Raw genomic sequence first — 17,608 nt, forward strand, 5'->3', positions numbered from 1 at the left:
TACTGCTTGCTCATTATTGGCTCGTAAAGTTTAGTGCATCTGGCCCTCAGCCAGCACACAGCTGGGTAGGGAAAGAAAAGGCAGGCAGAGACAGAGCACACCCAGCTGCATGGAAGCAAGGTAATCAAGGAAAGCAGCTAGGCTAGGGAAGCAAAGTAATGAAGTAAAGCAGCTGGGCTGGCAACAACTGGCTCTCTGAACAGTGAAAGGTAACAAGGGAAACCACACAAGGAAATAGAGCAGGCTTATACTGGAGAGCCTAGATGACCAGGATGGAATTTATTCACACACACACACACACACACACACACACACACACACACACACACACACACACACACACACACCACACACCACACACCACACACCACACACCACACACCACACACCACACACCACACACCACACACCACACACCACACAAAAACAGAACAGGGCTTTGCTTGGAAGCAAAGTTAACAGGCCAGTAATCCATACAGGTTTAAAGCAGAACAACACACACAGAGAAACAGAACAGGGCTTTGCTTGAGAGCAAACACAGGGCTCAGGGCTGTGCCCAAAGACACAGTTTAACAAGAAGACCAGTTCCCTCAGAATCAAACAACAGTACAACAAGAAAAAGGAAAATAGACCTGTTGCAAAGGCAACACAGGAAAGCTCCCTGGGTCCTTATAAAGGAGTAGGCTGATGATATCACAAGCAAGAAATGAAGCAGAAGCAGGGACACCAAAGCGAGGCTTGGCTAACAGGAAGAACAACAACAGGAAAAAAGGCAGACTGGGGAGCTAGATACAGAGAAACAGTAGGTCTGGACATAATAGCACGGCCACAACCGTGACAAATGATAGGGATGATAGTGTGGGAGGTTTGGGGTCAGCGGTAAGAAATGAGGGAGCAGGGCCTAAGGAACCAAGGCTCAGCCTTCAGAAAGGGAGAATTTAGTGTGCAACTCCAAGGTGCGCGATGGATATGGCTATGAGATAAAGAGAAGGAGGAGAGTACAAGGGGAAAAACAAAATCAAATATGAAACTACCTGTTGGGATAATGGAGGTATGTTTGTAGACTCTGTGTTTGCTACATTCTTATTTTTGCGGGTTACTGTTAGCTTTGCTTAATAAAGAGATTTGAATCTAAATATTGACTTAGAAGGCTTAGAAGGAGGCCAGATTTGACATTGCTACCCCTAAATTGCATGGCTTGTCATTTCTTGTTTGGTTTAACCTGACAGTTTCCTCCTGCTCCTTTGTATTTCCAAATCTATCAGAACTATAGCTGAGATTGAGCCATGCATCTTCATTAGCAATCACCCAGAAATTGTTTCTCTCATTTTATGTCTCTGCTTAGTTTAGTCAAGCCATTACAGTGAGAATGCTTGACTAGACTCGTGCAAGAGGACTCCTTTCAGAATTCTGCAATATTGGACCCTAAATCTGGCCATTAGGTGTCACCATTAGACAGTGATCATGACTCCCTCCTCCACAAGCTCTGTGGATGCTGCCTCCATGGCATCCCTACTTCTGGCTGGTCCGGTGAGTGGAAGATCTGAGCTGAGAATTGAATCCAAATTCCTTGTACCAGATCAGTTCCAGTTGTTTTTAATGCAGTCATATATGTGGTTATGACAGTGATTGTAGACTTTTCCTTTTAATTTTTCGATGATACAATGTAGAATAAAATTATTCCCAAAATTCTGTGTATAAGGACATTTGATGAAGTATTTTATTGGTAGTTTTAAATGGTCAGTGATTTTTTTGAGAAATACAGAAAGACTAGAAACTAGTGTATGCATGGGCAGCTGATAATGGTGCCAAAAATACGAGTAACCCAAAATAATAAAGAGTACACTGTAAAACCAGTACAGAAATATGCATATAGAGCAAGATTCTATAAAATGACGCCTAAAAAATCAGCACCAAAAAATAGCACTTAGCACTGTTCTATAAAGATTGCTTAAAGGGGCCCTTTTACTAAGTGGCAGAAAGCCCAAAGCGGGTTTATAGCACACCAATCTGGAGCTACCGCCAACCCAACACAGGTGCCAACAGTAGTTCCACCCCTAGCGCGCAGTGTTTCCAGTGCTAGCAGAAATATTTTAAAAATATTTCTGCAGGGGATTACCCGGCGGTAATTGGGCAGCGCCACACACCTCCTGGTTACTTCCAGGTTAGCATGAGAGCCCTTACCGCCACCTCAATGAATGGGAGTAAGTTTTCCCCCCTGCATGGCCACACAGTAAGAGCAATCTTACTGCATGGCCATGTCTTTTTTCGGCCTTTTTACCCACTGCAGTAAAAAGGGCCTCAGTGCGCTGCAAAAAGTTCCTCGCTGCTAGCGCAGGGCCCTTTTTACTGCAGCTTAGTAAAAGGGCCCCAAAGTTAGATGCAGTTTATAGAATAGTGCTTAGCACCAGGAGCCGCGAATACATTTAGGTGCGACCATGTAACCAATGAAAACCTGGTGTAAATCCTCACCTGTAAATTAAGCGCAAGTCCCCCTAATTCTATAACAATGCACATAAATTGCAGGAACACTCCCAACTCACTCATGCTCCTCCCATGGCCACGCCCTCTTTTCAGGTCCCTGTGCCAGAATTTATGCACACCTGTTTATAGAATATACCTATATAGATGCACACGTAAATTCTGATTATTGCCAATTAGTGCCGAAATGTGCTTGTTATTGCCCAATTATTGGCGCCGATTGGCTCATTAATCAATTAAGTTGTACGTGCACCCAAATTTATGCACGCAACTCAAAGCACCATATATAGAATCTGGGGGATAAAGAGCAGTTTCTATAACAAGACCCTCACAGTTACCTGTCCCTTAAGTAGCAGTTGCACGTGAGCGCCCTAAGCACTATTCTGTAAGGGCATGCATAAGTGCTATAGTGTGTAATTGCAAGGGGACGTTGCATGGACAAGTTAAGGACAGCTCTCCCAGTTACACACATAAGGGTAGATTCCAGAAAGGGCGCCAAAAGTTAGGTGGAAAATAATTGAGTTCTAAGCAAGTATTGTAGAATGGCAAAGTTGGACACTAAAGCCATTTTAGAATGCTAGCATAAGTTGGTATTTGAGCACAAATCTTTAGGCTGCGAGCATTTATGCCATGCTAAAGGCTGGTGTAAATGCTCATGCCTAAATACTAAAGAACACAAGAATGTGAAAAGTTTAGATAGAAGTTCATTAATTGAGATTTTAACAATCATGCTTAGAGCATTATTTTATAAAGGTTATGCTCCTAAATGGAGTGGAGGAGTAGCCTAGTGGTTAGTGCAGTGGACTTGTGACTCTGGGCAAGTCACTTAACCCTCTATTGCCCCTGGTACAAAATAAGTACCTGAATATATGTAAACCACTTTGAATGTAGTTGCAGAAAGGCAGTATATCAAGTCCCATTTTCCTTTCCCCCCCCCTAAATTTATGAGCATAATTTATGCTCCTAAATTCGTGCTTATAAATTTAGGAGTGTAATTTATGCTCCTAAATGTATTTTGGAACTGGATGAAACTGAGAGAAATACATCTGGCAAAAGCGTATGCGGAAGAACAAATGGCGAGAAATGCAACGTGGGGTGACAAGAAATTTTTCAGGTGTATTAGTGAAAGGAGGAAGACTAAAAATGGAATTGTGAGACTGAAAGATGCCATGAACCGCTATGTGGATAATGATAAGGAAAAAGCAGATGTGCTAAACAAATACTTCTGTTCTCTGTTCAAGGAAGAAAATTCTGAAGAAGGACCATGATTGACTTGCAAAAGTACATATGAGAATGGAGTGGATATAGCACCGTTCACGGAAGAAAGCGTTTTATGAACAACTTGAAAACTTAAAAGGTGGACAAAGCCATGGGACCGGATGGGATCCATCCCAGGATATTGAGGGAGATCAGAGAGGTTTGGTGGGTCCTCTTAAAGATATGTATAATAAATCCTTGAAGACGGGGGATGTTTCATGGGATTGGAGAAGAGCAGATGTGGTCCCTCTTCACAAAAGTGGTGACAGAGAAGAAGCTGGAAACTACAGGCTGGGTAAGCCTCACTTCAGTTACTGGAAAAGTAATGGAAGTGATGCTGAAGGAAAGGATAGTGAATTTCCTGGAATCCAATAGGCTACAAGATCTGAGACAACATGGTTTTACCAAAGGTAAATCGTGCCAAACGAATCTGATTGAATTCTTTGACTGGCTGACCAGAGAATTGGATCAAGGACGTGCACTAGATGTAATCTACTTAGATTTCAGCAAAGCCTTTCACAGGGTTCCTCATAGGAGGCACTTGAATAAACTTGACACGCTGAAGTTACGACCCAAAGTGGTGAGCTGGATTAGGAACTGGATAACAGACAGAAGCCAGAGGGTGGTAGTTAATGGAATTCACTTGGAGGAAGGAAAGGTAAGTAGTGGGGTGCCTCAAGGATCGGTGCTGGGGCTGATTCTGTTCAATATATTTTTGAGCGACATTACCGAAGGGTTAGAAGGTAAGGTTTGCATTTTTGCGAATGATACCAAGATTTGTAAGAGTGGACACCCCGGAGGGAGTGGAAAACATGAAAAAGGATTTGCAAAACTTAGAAGAATGGTCTAACGTTTGGCAACTAAAATTCAATGCAAAGAAGTACAGAGTGAAATGCATTTAGGGAGTAGAGGCCAGTGCTTTTTTTGTGCCGGTACGCAACGGTACGGCGTACCGGCACCTTTTTTATTTGCTCCCCCCGCCCCCATTTCCGGCCGCTGCTGCTTCTCCTGTTGAGCAGCAGCGGCCGCTACACAAAGAAAAAGATTAAAAAAAACTTCAAACCTGGCTGAAACGCGGCACCCCGGCACTGTAGACAGCCATTAGGCATTGGCTGTTGCCCCGCAGCCGCTCCTCCTCTTGCCTTACGTCACTGCGCTCCTCCGGGGTCTTCCTCCAGGGGCAGTGACGTAGAGGCAAGAGGAGGAGCGGCTGCGGGGCAACAGCCAATGCCTAATGGCTGTCTACAGTGCCGGGGTGCCGCGTTTCAGCCAGGTTTGAAGTTTTTTTTTTTTATCTTCTTTTTCTTTGTGTAGCGGCCGCTGCTGCTCAACAGGAGAAGCAGCAGCGGCCGGAAATAGGGGCTGGTGCCGTGTGCATCGCGACTTCGCGCCGTTCGCGGGAAACTTGGCAGGGAGAGGGAAAACAACAGAGGGAAGGATTGGGGAGAGAGAGAAAGAGGGAAACCAACAGAGGGAAGGATTGGGGAGAGAGAAAAAGAGGGAAACCAACAGAGGGAAGGATTGGGGAGAGAGAGAAAGAGGGAAGGATTGGGGAGAGAGAGAAAGAGGGAAAACAACAGAGGGAAGGATTGGGGGAGAGAGAAAGAGGGAAACCAACAGAGGGAAGGATTGGGGAGAGAGAGAAAGAGGGAAAACAACAGAGGGAAGGATTGGAGAAAGAGGGAAACCAACAGAGGGAAGGATTGGGGAGAGAGAGAAAGAGGGAAGGATTGGGGAGAGAGAGAAAGAGGGAAAACAACAGAGGGAAAGATTGGGGGGAGAGAGAAAGAGGGAAACCAACAGAGGGAAGGATTGGGGAGAGAGAAAGAGGGAAACCAACAGAGGGAAGGATTGGGGGGAGAGAGAGAAAGAGGGAAACCAACAGAGGGAAGGATTGGAGCGAGAGAGAAAGAGGGAAAACAACAGAGGGAAGGATTGGGGGGGGTGGAGAGAAAGAGGGAAACCAACAGAGGGAAGGATTGGGGGGAGAGAGAGAAAGAGGGAAACCAACAGAGGGAAGGATTGGGAGGGGGAGAGAGAGAAAGAGGGAAACCAACAGAGGGAAGGATTGGGGAGAGAGAGGAAGAGGGAAACCAACAGAGGGAAGGATTGGGGAGAGAGAAAGAGGGAAAACAACAGAGGGAAGGATTGGGGGGAGAGAGAAAGAGGGAAAACAACAGAGGGAAGGATTGGGGAGAGAGAGAAAGAGGGAAACCAACAGAGGGAAGGATTGGGGAGAGAGAGAAAGAGGGAAAACAACAGAGGGAAGGATTGGAGAAAGAGGGAAACCAACAGAGGGAAGGATTGGGGAGAGAGAGAAAGAGGGAAACCAACAGAGGGAAGGATTGAGGAGAGAGGGGAAAACAGATGGAAGGATGGGGAGAGAGAGGGAAAAACAGATGGAAGGATGGGGAGAGAGAGGGAAAAACAGATGGAAGGATGAGGAGAGAGAGAAAGAGGGAAAACAACAGAGAGGGAAGCATTGGGGAGAAAGAGAAAGAGGGAAACCAACAGAGGGAAGGATTGGGGAGAGAGAGAAAGAGAGAGGGAAAACAACAGAGGGAAGGATTGGGGGAGAGGGAAAACAACAGAGGGAAGGATTGGGGAGAAAGAGGGAAAATAACAGAGGGAAGGATTGGGGAGAGAGAGGGAAAACAGATGGAAGGATGGGGAGAGAGAGGGAAAAACAGATGGAAGGATTGGGGAGAGAGGAGAAAAACAGATGGCCATTGGGGAGAGAGAGGGAAAACAGATGGAAGGATGGGGAGAGAGAGGGAAAAACAGATGGAAGGATTGGGGAGAGAGGAGAAAAACAGATGGAAGGATTGGGGAGAGGGGAAAAACAGATGGAAGGATGGGGAGAGAGAGGGAAAAACACAGATGGAAGGATTGGCGAGAGAGGGAAAAACAGATGGAAGGATGGGGAGAGAGAGAGGGAAAAACAGATGGAAGGATGGGGAGAGAGAGGGAAAACGGAAGGATAGGGAGAGAAAGAGGGAAGACGCTGGATGGAAGAATGCAGAAAGAAAGAGGGAAGACGCTGGATGGAAGAATGCAGAAAGAAATAGGGGAGACACTGGAAGGATGGGGAGAGAAAGCAGAGCTGTTGGATGAAAAAGGGGAATAGAGAAAGACTGGAGAATAAGAGGAAGGGGCATGGGGAGAACAAGGGTGAGGAAAAGATGAAAAGCCACAGGTAGATGAAGGAAATTAAAGAATGGATAGTAAGAATGAATTAAATCTGGACAGAGAGAGAGCCTGAAAAATATTGAAGAAAGCAAAGAAAAAGGAGACAAAAATGACAAATGGCACAGAAGAGTTAAGCGAAAACAAAGGAAAGCAGAATCACAGACTGGGACCAATATGGAAAGAAAAACAGTCACCAGACAACAAAGGTAGAAAAAAATCATTTTATTTTCATTTTAGTGTTTGTAATATGTCCAATTTGAGAATTTACATTGGCTGTCTTATTTTGCACTGGGTATACTACTACTACTACTTAGCAAATCACGTTATTTTTTTCTCCTATAGTACTGTAATATTTTCAATGATGTCTGTTTATATGCGCCATGGCTGGTATCGGGGGGTGTGGTTAATGTGGGTGTGGCTATCATAGGGGTGGAGCCATATGTGGTGACCCCGCCCATAATGAGTACCGGCACCTTTTTTTCTACAAAAAAAGCACTGGTAGAGGCTGATATGTACAGACAGGGAGAGGGACCTTCGGGTGATAGTATCTGAGGATCTGAAGGTGACGAATCATGGTGGCTGGAGCCAGAAGGATGTATAGAGAGAGGGGTAACCTACAGAAGAAAGGAAGTGTTGATGTCCCTGTACAAGTTATTGGTGAGGCCCCACCTGGAATATTGTGTTCAGTTTTGGAGGTTGCATCTTGTAAAAGATGTAAGAAGACTTGAAGCGGTCCAGAGGAAGGCAACAAAAATGATATGGGATTGTGTCAAAAGACGTATGAGAAGAGACTGGAAGACCTGAATATACCTAGAGGAGAGGAGGGACATGGGAGATATGATAAAGACTTTTAAAAACTTGAAAGGTATTAATATAGAAACAAATATTTTTCAGAGAAGGGAAAATGGTAAAACTAGAAGACATGAATTGTGGTTGCGGGGTGGTAGACTTAGGATTAATGTCAGAAAATTCTTTTTCACGGAGAGGGTGGTTGATGCCTGGAATACTCTCCTGAGGAAGGTGGTGGAGAAGAGAACTGTGGTAGAATTCAAGATGTCGTGGGATGAACACAGGGGATCTCTAATTAGAAAATGAATGGTGTGAAAAACAAAACTTAAAAGGTTGTATATGTGTTTGCATGTCAAGTGGTGCTTAGATGGCAACTCTGGCTGTATCAGATATGGCCAGTGCTGAGCTGGCTTGTACGGTCTGAGTTTCGCATATAGCGATCCGGCTTTGGATGGGCTGCAGAGAGCTTTGACGGAAACTCCGGTAATTTGGAATGTGAAGACATTACCGGGCAGACTTTAACGGTCTATGTACTGCATAAGACAAGACGAATTCGGGTAGGCTGGAGTGGGCTTTGATGGCAAGCCAGTAGTTGGAACATAAGGACAGAGCCTGGTAGACTTCTATGGTCTATGTCCATGAAACACCAAAGGAAGACTATGATCAAGTATATAATATCACGATCTTCAGGGAGAGTCCATAGGAGCAGGTCCAGTCTAGAGAAAAAATGCAGATCCAAGATCCAGAGAAAGAGAGAGGCAGAGACTGTGTTCCAGTTTTTTTTATAATTCATGGTGGGCTATAGGCTAAAGTCAGGTGGGTCAGGGGTGTGCTGGTAAATTGTTAACAGGGGGCTCTCTCTCGCCAGCAAAGTAAAAGAGAATTCATGAGGGGCCCAAACCCACATTTTGGGATCCATTTCTTAAAGTAGCCATGGAGAACTGGCTCCCAAAATTCTTAAAAACTTAACAAACGGCTCTCAAGAGCCTGTGAGAGCCTGCTCCAGCACACCACTGGGTGTATTGATCCAATCAAAACTCATGGATAGGTGAAACTAGTTCTCTCTGGATTTTGAGATGGAGACATGAAAATGTTGTTTTAGTTGGTCACATGTTTTCCTGGCTGACCAACTACTGCCATCTACTGTGGTATACACCCCAGAAGGTACTTGACAGGATTAAGAAGTCATTGTCTAGGAGTTTCAGGTAGATGGTCTGTCTTTTGTTAAACCCAGTCTTTTTGAATGCTGTCAATATGCAGATTCTGTTATTGGAGAATGTGGTGATTGACTTTCCAGTATCCACCCAGCGAGTTTTTGTTACCTACTGATTGACTCTATTGTTCCAGGCTATCAGTGGTCTGAAAGGGGGGAGGATGGAACCAAATCTACTTTCTGGGCAAATCACATTCAAAAGTCTTTGAAAACATTTTTATATACAGTGATATCCGCTTAAGTGCAAGGGTCTGGGACCAGAGAAATGCATGCAGTTAACCAGAGCGTGCATTTAACCGTTGTGACCCAAAGAAGCTTGACATCTGATAAACATATGTACAGTACTGTTTATTATTATACGTACAGTATACAGTCTCATTTAACTGACATTAGGCTAGCTTGAAGTAATCAGTTTTAGTCCTCTGTACACTCTTGGGTCTGTGAGTTCCATAGACTACGTTTGCCAGACGATAAAAACTGTCATAGCACTGACATCCAGTGACCTCCAGATAGGCCCTCACAGTGTTGAGACTCTCCAGCGCTCTTGCAAAAGTGACAGGAAGAGATTGTTGAATTTCGTCAGTATGTGCCTTGCTGCTCATTTCTTCATCTGTTCCATCATCAGCCATTGTTGCCTGCATGTAGGCACATATCTCAACATCAGTGCTGTCTTCAGCTGTTTGTAGATTGTAATCAACAGTTACTCCTCTTCAGTAACACCGGCTGGGATGTCAATAGCCTTTTCATCTGACAAGTTTGCAACAGCTGCATCTGTTTCGTCCCTCTCCACATCCTTAACAAAGCTTGCCCCCTTGTAGCAGTTCACAATGATTGCCTATGTAACATGATTCCAGTCTTCTTTCTGCATACGTAGGGAATCCAACAGTGATAGATTACGAGCCAATTCAACTGCACGTTTATCCTTGGCAGTCTGATCTTCCATAACGCTCATCAGATGACGTAGCACAAGAGCCCGATAATGTTGTTTGAAATTGGCTATTATGCCCTAGTCCATAGGTTGGATCAGAGAGGTAGTGTTTGGTGGCAGGAAGACCACCTTGATGTTAGACAGCCTGACATCATCCCTGTGTGCAGCACAATTATCACAAAGCAGCAAAATCTGACGCTTTTGTACTCGCATTCTAGTGTCTAACTTCTTTAGCCACTGCTTCCAAATTTCCCCAGTCATCCATGAATTTGCATTAGCCTCGTATGACACAGGAAGTCGCTTAACTTTCTTGAAGCAACGGGGCTGTTTGCTCTTTCCAGTGATGAGGGGTTCCAACTTCTCACTCCCATCCATATTGCAGCAAAGAGGATTGTCAGTCTGTCCTTCGATGCTTTACCTCCAGTAGTTTCGGCATGTTTGAATGCAAGTGTTCCATCAGGAATTGCTCGCCAGTAGAGACCATTTTCATCAGCATTGAAAATGTCACAAGGTGCAAACTCGTTCAAGATGGTAGGAAGAACTGAAACAACCCAATTTTCAGCACCAAAAAGTCATCAGCGTCTTGTTTCTCACCATGCTGCTTCTTGAATTTTATGCTGTTCCTCTCCTTCCATCTTTCCAATCATCCAACAGTGGCTTTGAATTCAGTCAGTCCAAGACTTTCTGCTACCTGGTTAGCTTTCTCCACTGATAGGAAACTGTCTGCTCCTGACTTGAGAAAACCACTGAAGAAGAGCATCTTCTACCTCCTCAGCTTTTCCCACCCGTTTTCGTTTCCATTGTGGATTTGTATTGTTTTGCCAGTCTTCCAGAAGCTGGTCTTTCTGCTTCAAGAGACGTGAAATTTGACTGGGATTGACACCATATTCTTTAGCAATAGATGCTTGACTTTGTTTGTTTTCTAATTTTTAAAGAACTTCTATTCATTCAGTCAGTGTTAAAGTCTTACAGTTCCGCCACAACGACGACCCCGGTGTACGCCCTAAAAACATTCTTTCGCTTATTCTGCCTGTGGCAGTTAAAGAGGCAGTAAATTTGAAATCTTGTTGGTTGTCACACGCCAATCGGCTTCCATATTCCATGTGCGCGCTTATGCAGAGTCTTATCTGCAGAGGAGCAGTCTTGAACCATGCATATAAGCGAATCTTGCACTTATCAGTGGTGCGCTAAAACGAAGTTTGTCCCCGTAGAAATTGATGGTGCCAAAAACGGGACCAAAGTACGACATTTAGTTAACCAGAGCATGCTCTTATTCAACGTGCACTTAAATGGAGTGCACTGTATTTGTATTCAGCAAAATCAATAACTCTGAAAATTCATCATAAAATGCTACAATACAATGGTGTGACTTATGTGGTGGGAGGGGTGGGCCAGAAGCCTGCAACATTTCCAGTTGGGAGTGGGGACAGATGGACTACTTATGGAGATTTCCAGTGCCTGGTTCTCAACCTTCTGCACACATGGTTAAGGAAAGTAAAAGCTTGCTATCTATCAAACTTTTGGTGACATACTTCCCAGCTGTTGATGGCACACCAATGTGTCCCAACACAGTGGTTGACAATCATTGTTTTATCTGGATGGCACTGCATATTGGCACTGTCCAGCTAAAATTAATCAGCTAAGTCTAATTGTAAAAATATCTGGCCTCAGATTTATAGCTGTTATTAAGTTAACTTTAACCAGGTATATTTAGCTGACTTAACCTATTAAAAGGCCTGTTTATTAAGCTGTGGTAGCTGTTTAACTTGGGAAGTATTACATGCCAATATTTATTGCATGGTAATTCCAATGTTAAACAGCTAATTGGAAGGGGTGTAGAATGGGCATGGAATGGATGGACACTGTGCCTTAGAGTTAACATGGAGGTCAGAACTGCATGTTAACTGTCAGCGTGGCAGATAATTTAGAGCAGTTAGCACCATCTCTAGAGGTGTAGCTGACTGCATTGTGCATTATCTGCTAGGTGTGGTAGAGACATTTTCTTTGTGTGAACTGCATGACAAAATGATGGGAATGCTGTCAACAGTTAACACAGAGGCATTAATTTTGGCACTTATTGTACTGTAATTGCAAAACCTTTACATAGCTTGGTAAGTAAAGCCTTAAGGGGGCACCTTGTTTTAAGCTTCTGTATACCACTTGGTGAGAACCTATTCTATAACAACACCTGGGTGCTAGTGGCGTAACCATGGGTGGACTCAGTTGGGCAGGGGCTCATGCAGTTTGGGTCCAGGCCCACTTAATAGTGGCAAACTTTGTTGGTTTTGCTGGCAGGGATCCCCAAGCCCCACCAGCTGAAGACATCCTCACACTCACACTTAGGTGTTTGGCAGCCACTTACATTTCCATTTATTTCCATTTATATACTGCTCTTTTCCAGAGAAGTACATATCAAACATGCATAATAAAACATTTTAAAACACATCAAATACAATATAAAATCAATAAAGACATAACAAATAAACTGATCGCCATATTTTGTCCGTCAACTGCGTGATTCACTATTCAACCTGTCCCAACAAATACTGCTTGAGCAGTCTCTTAAATACCCCTGGACTCTTCTGTGTTCTGAGAGTTGCAGGTAATTTTTCCACTCTGCTGCTCCTGCAATAGAGAGGATACACCTCCTTGTATCCTCTAAATGAAAGTCGAAAATCTGGAACTGTTAACAAACAGGTGTTGTCCAATCGAAACACCCCCTTCAGCCAAAATAAGTCTAACAAACGAGATGAATCATGATGCACCCTATAATGAACCATCATCAACAGTTTAAATTTGATTCTATTCTGCATGATTAACCAATTCAATTTCTGATAGTAGGGCATAACATGATCATGTTTTGACATGCCATACAACAAATATACTGTCGAATTCATCACTACCTGCAATGTGTGTATATGTACAGCAGGCAGTCCCACATAACAAATGCTACAGTAGTACAAACCAGTCAGAACCAAACTCTGAAGCACTCTACAAAAATCATGAAAGTGACAGTTTTCTGTACACGTACATGCTCAAGGGACGCATGTGGGTGCCCTGTTATAGAATTGTCCTTTATGTGTTTGAATATCCCCATTTAAAGTTAATCTGTTAACTTTAAGTAGGTATGCTGTGGCTGCCTATTGGCCACAATAGAAGGCAAATACTGGTAAATCATTGCATGCTAGTAGAGGCTGGTAGTTCCATATTTTATGTTGTTAATTTGCTTGCTTATCCTTTCCCTTTTGGTCATAGGCTATCTTGTTGGCGCTGAAGATTATTATACCCATCAGCGATGTTATTTCATTAAGAAACTGAATGTAACACGATGTGCTCTGGATTTTCGAGATGGAGAAGAAGTTGCAACTGGTTTTAATAACATCTACTCAACGAACATATTTACTCAAAGGACCATCGACGTAATAACTAAACACCAGCCAGAAAAGGTATAGTTCCTTTATATTTCTATTTATACAGACTTTATACCTTTTAACAAAATAAGAGAGTTCCTTATGAGATTCTTAATCGTTCTTTCCTGTTATTACCAATAAGTTTGCTAATACATTTTGTAGCTTTATGGGGCAATGCTGTTCTGCATATTCTCCATCTTTCCATTTAGACTACACTGAAGTAGAATCCATAGTACTCAGTAATCAGATCAGGTTAATACTCAGTGTATCTTGAACAAAGATAAAACTACAGAATTTGGTTCCCCTGTTCTTGTAAATCAAATCAATTCTGTATACCACTAATATCTCCTTTCCAGGGTTCAGTGCGGTTTACATTCTGGGTGAGGCAAAAACAGAAACTCTTAGAGTGTATACATGACAAAAGAACATTGTAGGGTAGTCATTGGATGGTTCAAGGAAACAAAAGTAGTAATGGATTGTTAAGAAATGGTCTTTGGGAAGAGAGAGGTTTTTAGCCTCTTCTGGAAGCTAAGGTAGCTATTGTCTGTTCTAATGGCAGTAGGTAAAGAGCTCCATACTGTAACTCGTAGTATAGGGAATAGAGAGGAGTAACTACAAAGTGTAGCTAGCAGATACTGGCACTCTGGAATAGTACAGTTGGTAGGGCTATCACAAAGAGGGGGAGAAGCAGGGTAATTGTCCCAGGTACCAGCTTCAAAGGGGCACCATGCTGTCTTTGTGTCAGTATGTGAGTCTGCAAGCATATAAGCTAAGTAGAGAGGAGGCACTAAAAGTTCCCTTTCCCACAGTGCTACTCTGTCCAGTAACTATCCTGACAGTTGGAGTGACCTAAAATCTGGTTGGACCCTTGTGGCTTACAGATTATATAGGGATGGATTCAGTAAATAGCTCTCAAAGTTTGTCGCCGAAAAAAAATCGGCACTAATTGCATTCTATAAAGGTCGCGTACCCTGTAAAGAATCATGCTTAGCACCGATTCCTGCACCCGACTTTAGATGCCAGATTTGTGCCTGCCGAAACCTGGTGTAAATACTGGCACCCAAGTAAGGCGTACTGAAGCCATATTCTCTAATTCCACATGCAACTTTTTGTAATGCCTCTGACATGCCCATGGCCATGCCTCCTTTTGAGTTTCACGCTAGTAGAGTTAGGCGCCAAGCCTTATAGAATAGTGCTCAGCCAGATTCATGTGCAAATTTTAATGAATGCCAATTAACATCAATAATTGGTTATTAGCACCCAATTATTGATAATTCGCATATTAATTCATTTGCATACACATCTTGGGCACACAATTCTGGGTGGCATATACAGAATCCGGGGTTTAATGACTATCTTCTATTCTTGAATAGATCAAGAGGAATATACATTTTTAAAATCATTATTCTTTATTGAACTTGGTACAACATTACAGAACCAACAAATTCCAAGATCACCTGACATCCGTTATCCATTTAAAAAAAAAACAGCTAAACTTCAATATGCCCTCCAGAGATATATTTACAATGGGGCCGATATTCAGACCATGGAAGTTAGCTGGGCTGCCTCCCATGGTTGGTGGTGAACCCGGAAATTCAATGCTATTTTGTATCCGGTGACCGGCATTGAATTTCCAGGTTTTTTTCACCACTATGAAGAAAGCTGGTTAAGCTGATATTCATTGGCTGACCTGCTAAATTACAGCAGCCAAAGATAGACCTGCTATTTATGTGGGTCTGTTTGGTCACTAAACTTAGCCAGTCAGCCAATGAATATTGGTGCTAACCGACTGTGTCGCATGACATAGCTAGTGAATGGGCTAGCCACTAAGTGCTAATATTCAGCCAAGATAGCCTGCTATCTTGCACCAAATATTAGCATTTAACTGGCTTAAGGCTATTTAACCGGCCAGGAGCAGTTCCTGACCGGTTAAATAATGCTGAATATCAAGCAGAACGTGTCCCCATGTATTTCCTTTAAAATATTATGTGTTTGTTTGTTTGTTTGTTTGTTTACAAAGGTAAAGGGGAGCTTACATTAAAGTCTTTGTGTTTGATTTCTACCCTCCCCTCCAACTCCCACCTGCCCTAGAGTAAAAGTCGTACAGGAACCAAAATGCAATGTGAAACCTTTATGGATAGAAATTCCATGTGTGACAGAGAAGAGTATTGTGGTGAGGATATGCTACTGACCATCTAGTCAGGATAAAGAGACAGACAGTGAAATGCTAACAGTTTTCAGGAAGGCTAACTTATATGGTAAAACAATAATAATGAGAGATTTCAGTTACACCAGTATTGATTGATTAAAATCTCATCAGAAGATGTTAGGGTGGTAAGTGACTGCTTCTGAAGTAGCTGGTCCTGGAACTAAGAGACGAACTACTTTAGATCTAGTCCTTCCTGGCACACAAGGCCTGGTATGAAGAGAAACAGTGGTAGGACTGCTTGGTAAGAATGGTCATAATACAATCAACCTTGTCATAATCACTGTAAGAAAGTCATGAAGAAAAAAGACTACCTGCTGTAGAATTGGATTTTAGAAAGGGAGCCTGTGATAAGTTGAGGATATTGGTAAAAAACAAACAAGCAAAACAAAAAAACCCTAAAAGGAGTGGTTGTCAGGATTAAAAGTTTTGTATGAGATATGAACATTTTTGAAACATACCATTTACGAAACCCAGACAAAATATATTCCCTGCATTAAGAAGGTCACATGGGTTAATGGGGAACTGAAAGAGTCAGTTCAAGCCAAAAGGAAATCTTTCAAAAACTGTCATTCAGACCCCAAAAAATTAGGGATCAGTATAAACACACTGACAAGTTGGATGTAAAAAAGTAATGTCAGGCCAAGAGAGAACTTGAAAAGAAGCTTGCCCTAGAGGCAAAAACTAAAACGAAAAGCTTTAAGTGCATTCAAAGAAAAAGTCCATGAAAGAGTCAGTTCACAAGATGACCATCGGATAAATGGAGGATATGTTAATAGTAGATAAATGAAACAAATTATTTGCCTCGGTCTTTACAGGGAAGAATGTTGAGGTCCTATTCAAACACCAGAAATCTTCTTTGGTGGAGGTTCAGAGTAACTAAAACAACTATCCCTGTTTCTGTGTGTGAAAACTGTTGTCCTATCTCCAATTTGTTCTTCTTTAGTAAACTGATTGAATGTGGTTCAACATCATTTGGATGAGTTTATTGAGACAAATTTTGTTCTGATTAAGCATCAACATGAATTTTGGAAGTCATGTGTTCCTGAAAATTGATACTATTTTATATGGCTTGAAGTAGGGGTTCCCAAACCCCAGCCAGTCAGGTTTTCAGGATAGCCACAATGAATATGCATGAGATAAATTTGCATACCAAGGAGGCAGGGTATGCAAATTGATCTTATGAATATTCAGTGTGGATATCCTGAAAACCTGACTGACAGGACAGGTTTGGAAATCACTGGCTTAAAGAGCTCTAAATCTGCTTATTTGCTTTTATTTGTTGATTTGATGCAGCTTTTGCTACAGTTTACTCTTGAAACCTGTTGCGATGGCTTGCTGAAGTAGGAATAGGGAGCAGGTTTTAGAGTGGTTTGTATCTTATTTTGCTGTCAGTGTGAACAATGACGTATCAGATTGGTACTCAGTAGTGTCATGGGTCCCACAAAATTCAACACTTTCTGTTATGTTGTTAAGTATTTATATGGTTCCTTTCTGTGAAAGGCTTCATGCACTGAACATTGATTAAAGGATTTGTACTGTTGATATTCTTTTATTCTCCTAGGGGCTCATTTTCAAAGCACTTAAGATTTACAAAGTTCCATAGGTTGCTATGTAAATTTTAGGGCCCTTTTACTAAGCGGTAGTTCCACCCCCAGTGCAGGGGGTTACCACCGAGTTATACTTGGACAAGTGTTATACTTACTGATAATGATCTGGAGAAAGGGGCAATAAGGAGGTGATCAAATTTGTTAGAACAGTAGAGCATTGTGAGGAATAGCAGGAGAAGCTTATTATAGTAGGAAAGTGGGTATCTGAATCGCAAATTAAATGTACTGTGGACAAGTACAAAGTGATGCACATAAGGGAAAATAATCTTAATTACAGGAACACAGTGCTGGATGCCATGCCAGCGGGGCTGGCTTAACTGTCGGGTAGACTAGGTAGTCACCTAGAGTGACAGCTTCTAGGAGGCAGCCAAGAGTAGCCATAGTCAAAATAGTTCCTAACAGCCACATAAATTCACAGATGCATCAGTGCATACTTTTCCCATCAGAGATGTTGGACAGTTTTCCAATAGCCCATTTAACCAGTAAAGTATTTTTGGAAAATGCCCTTGTCAAGGATAATTTTAT

The 17,608-nt window shown here is 42.5% G+C and overlaps 1 protein-coding gene across 1 annotated transcript in view; it reads left to right on the forward strand.

Moving 5' to 3' along the window:
• The window catches only part of LOC115463051 (arylsulfatase B-like), a 240,963-nt gene that overhangs the window by 50,152 nt on the left and 173,203 nt on the right, over nt 1-17,608 (forward strand). Inside the window, exon 3 of the mRNA XM_030193237.1 lies at nt 13,113-13,303. Within this exon, the coding sequence (XP_030049097.1) occupies nt 13,113-13,303 (191 nt within the window). The remainder of the gene's footprint in view (nt 1-13,112; nt 13,304-17,608) is intronic.

Source organism: Microcaecilia unicolor, chromosome 2 (genome assembly GCF_901765095.1).
Source record: "Microcaecilia unicolor chromosome 2, aMicUni1.1, whole genome shotgun sequence".
NCBI classification, from domain to species: domain Eukaryota; kingdom Metazoa; phylum Chordata; class Amphibia; order Gymnophiona; family Siphonopidae; genus Microcaecilia; species Microcaecilia unicolor.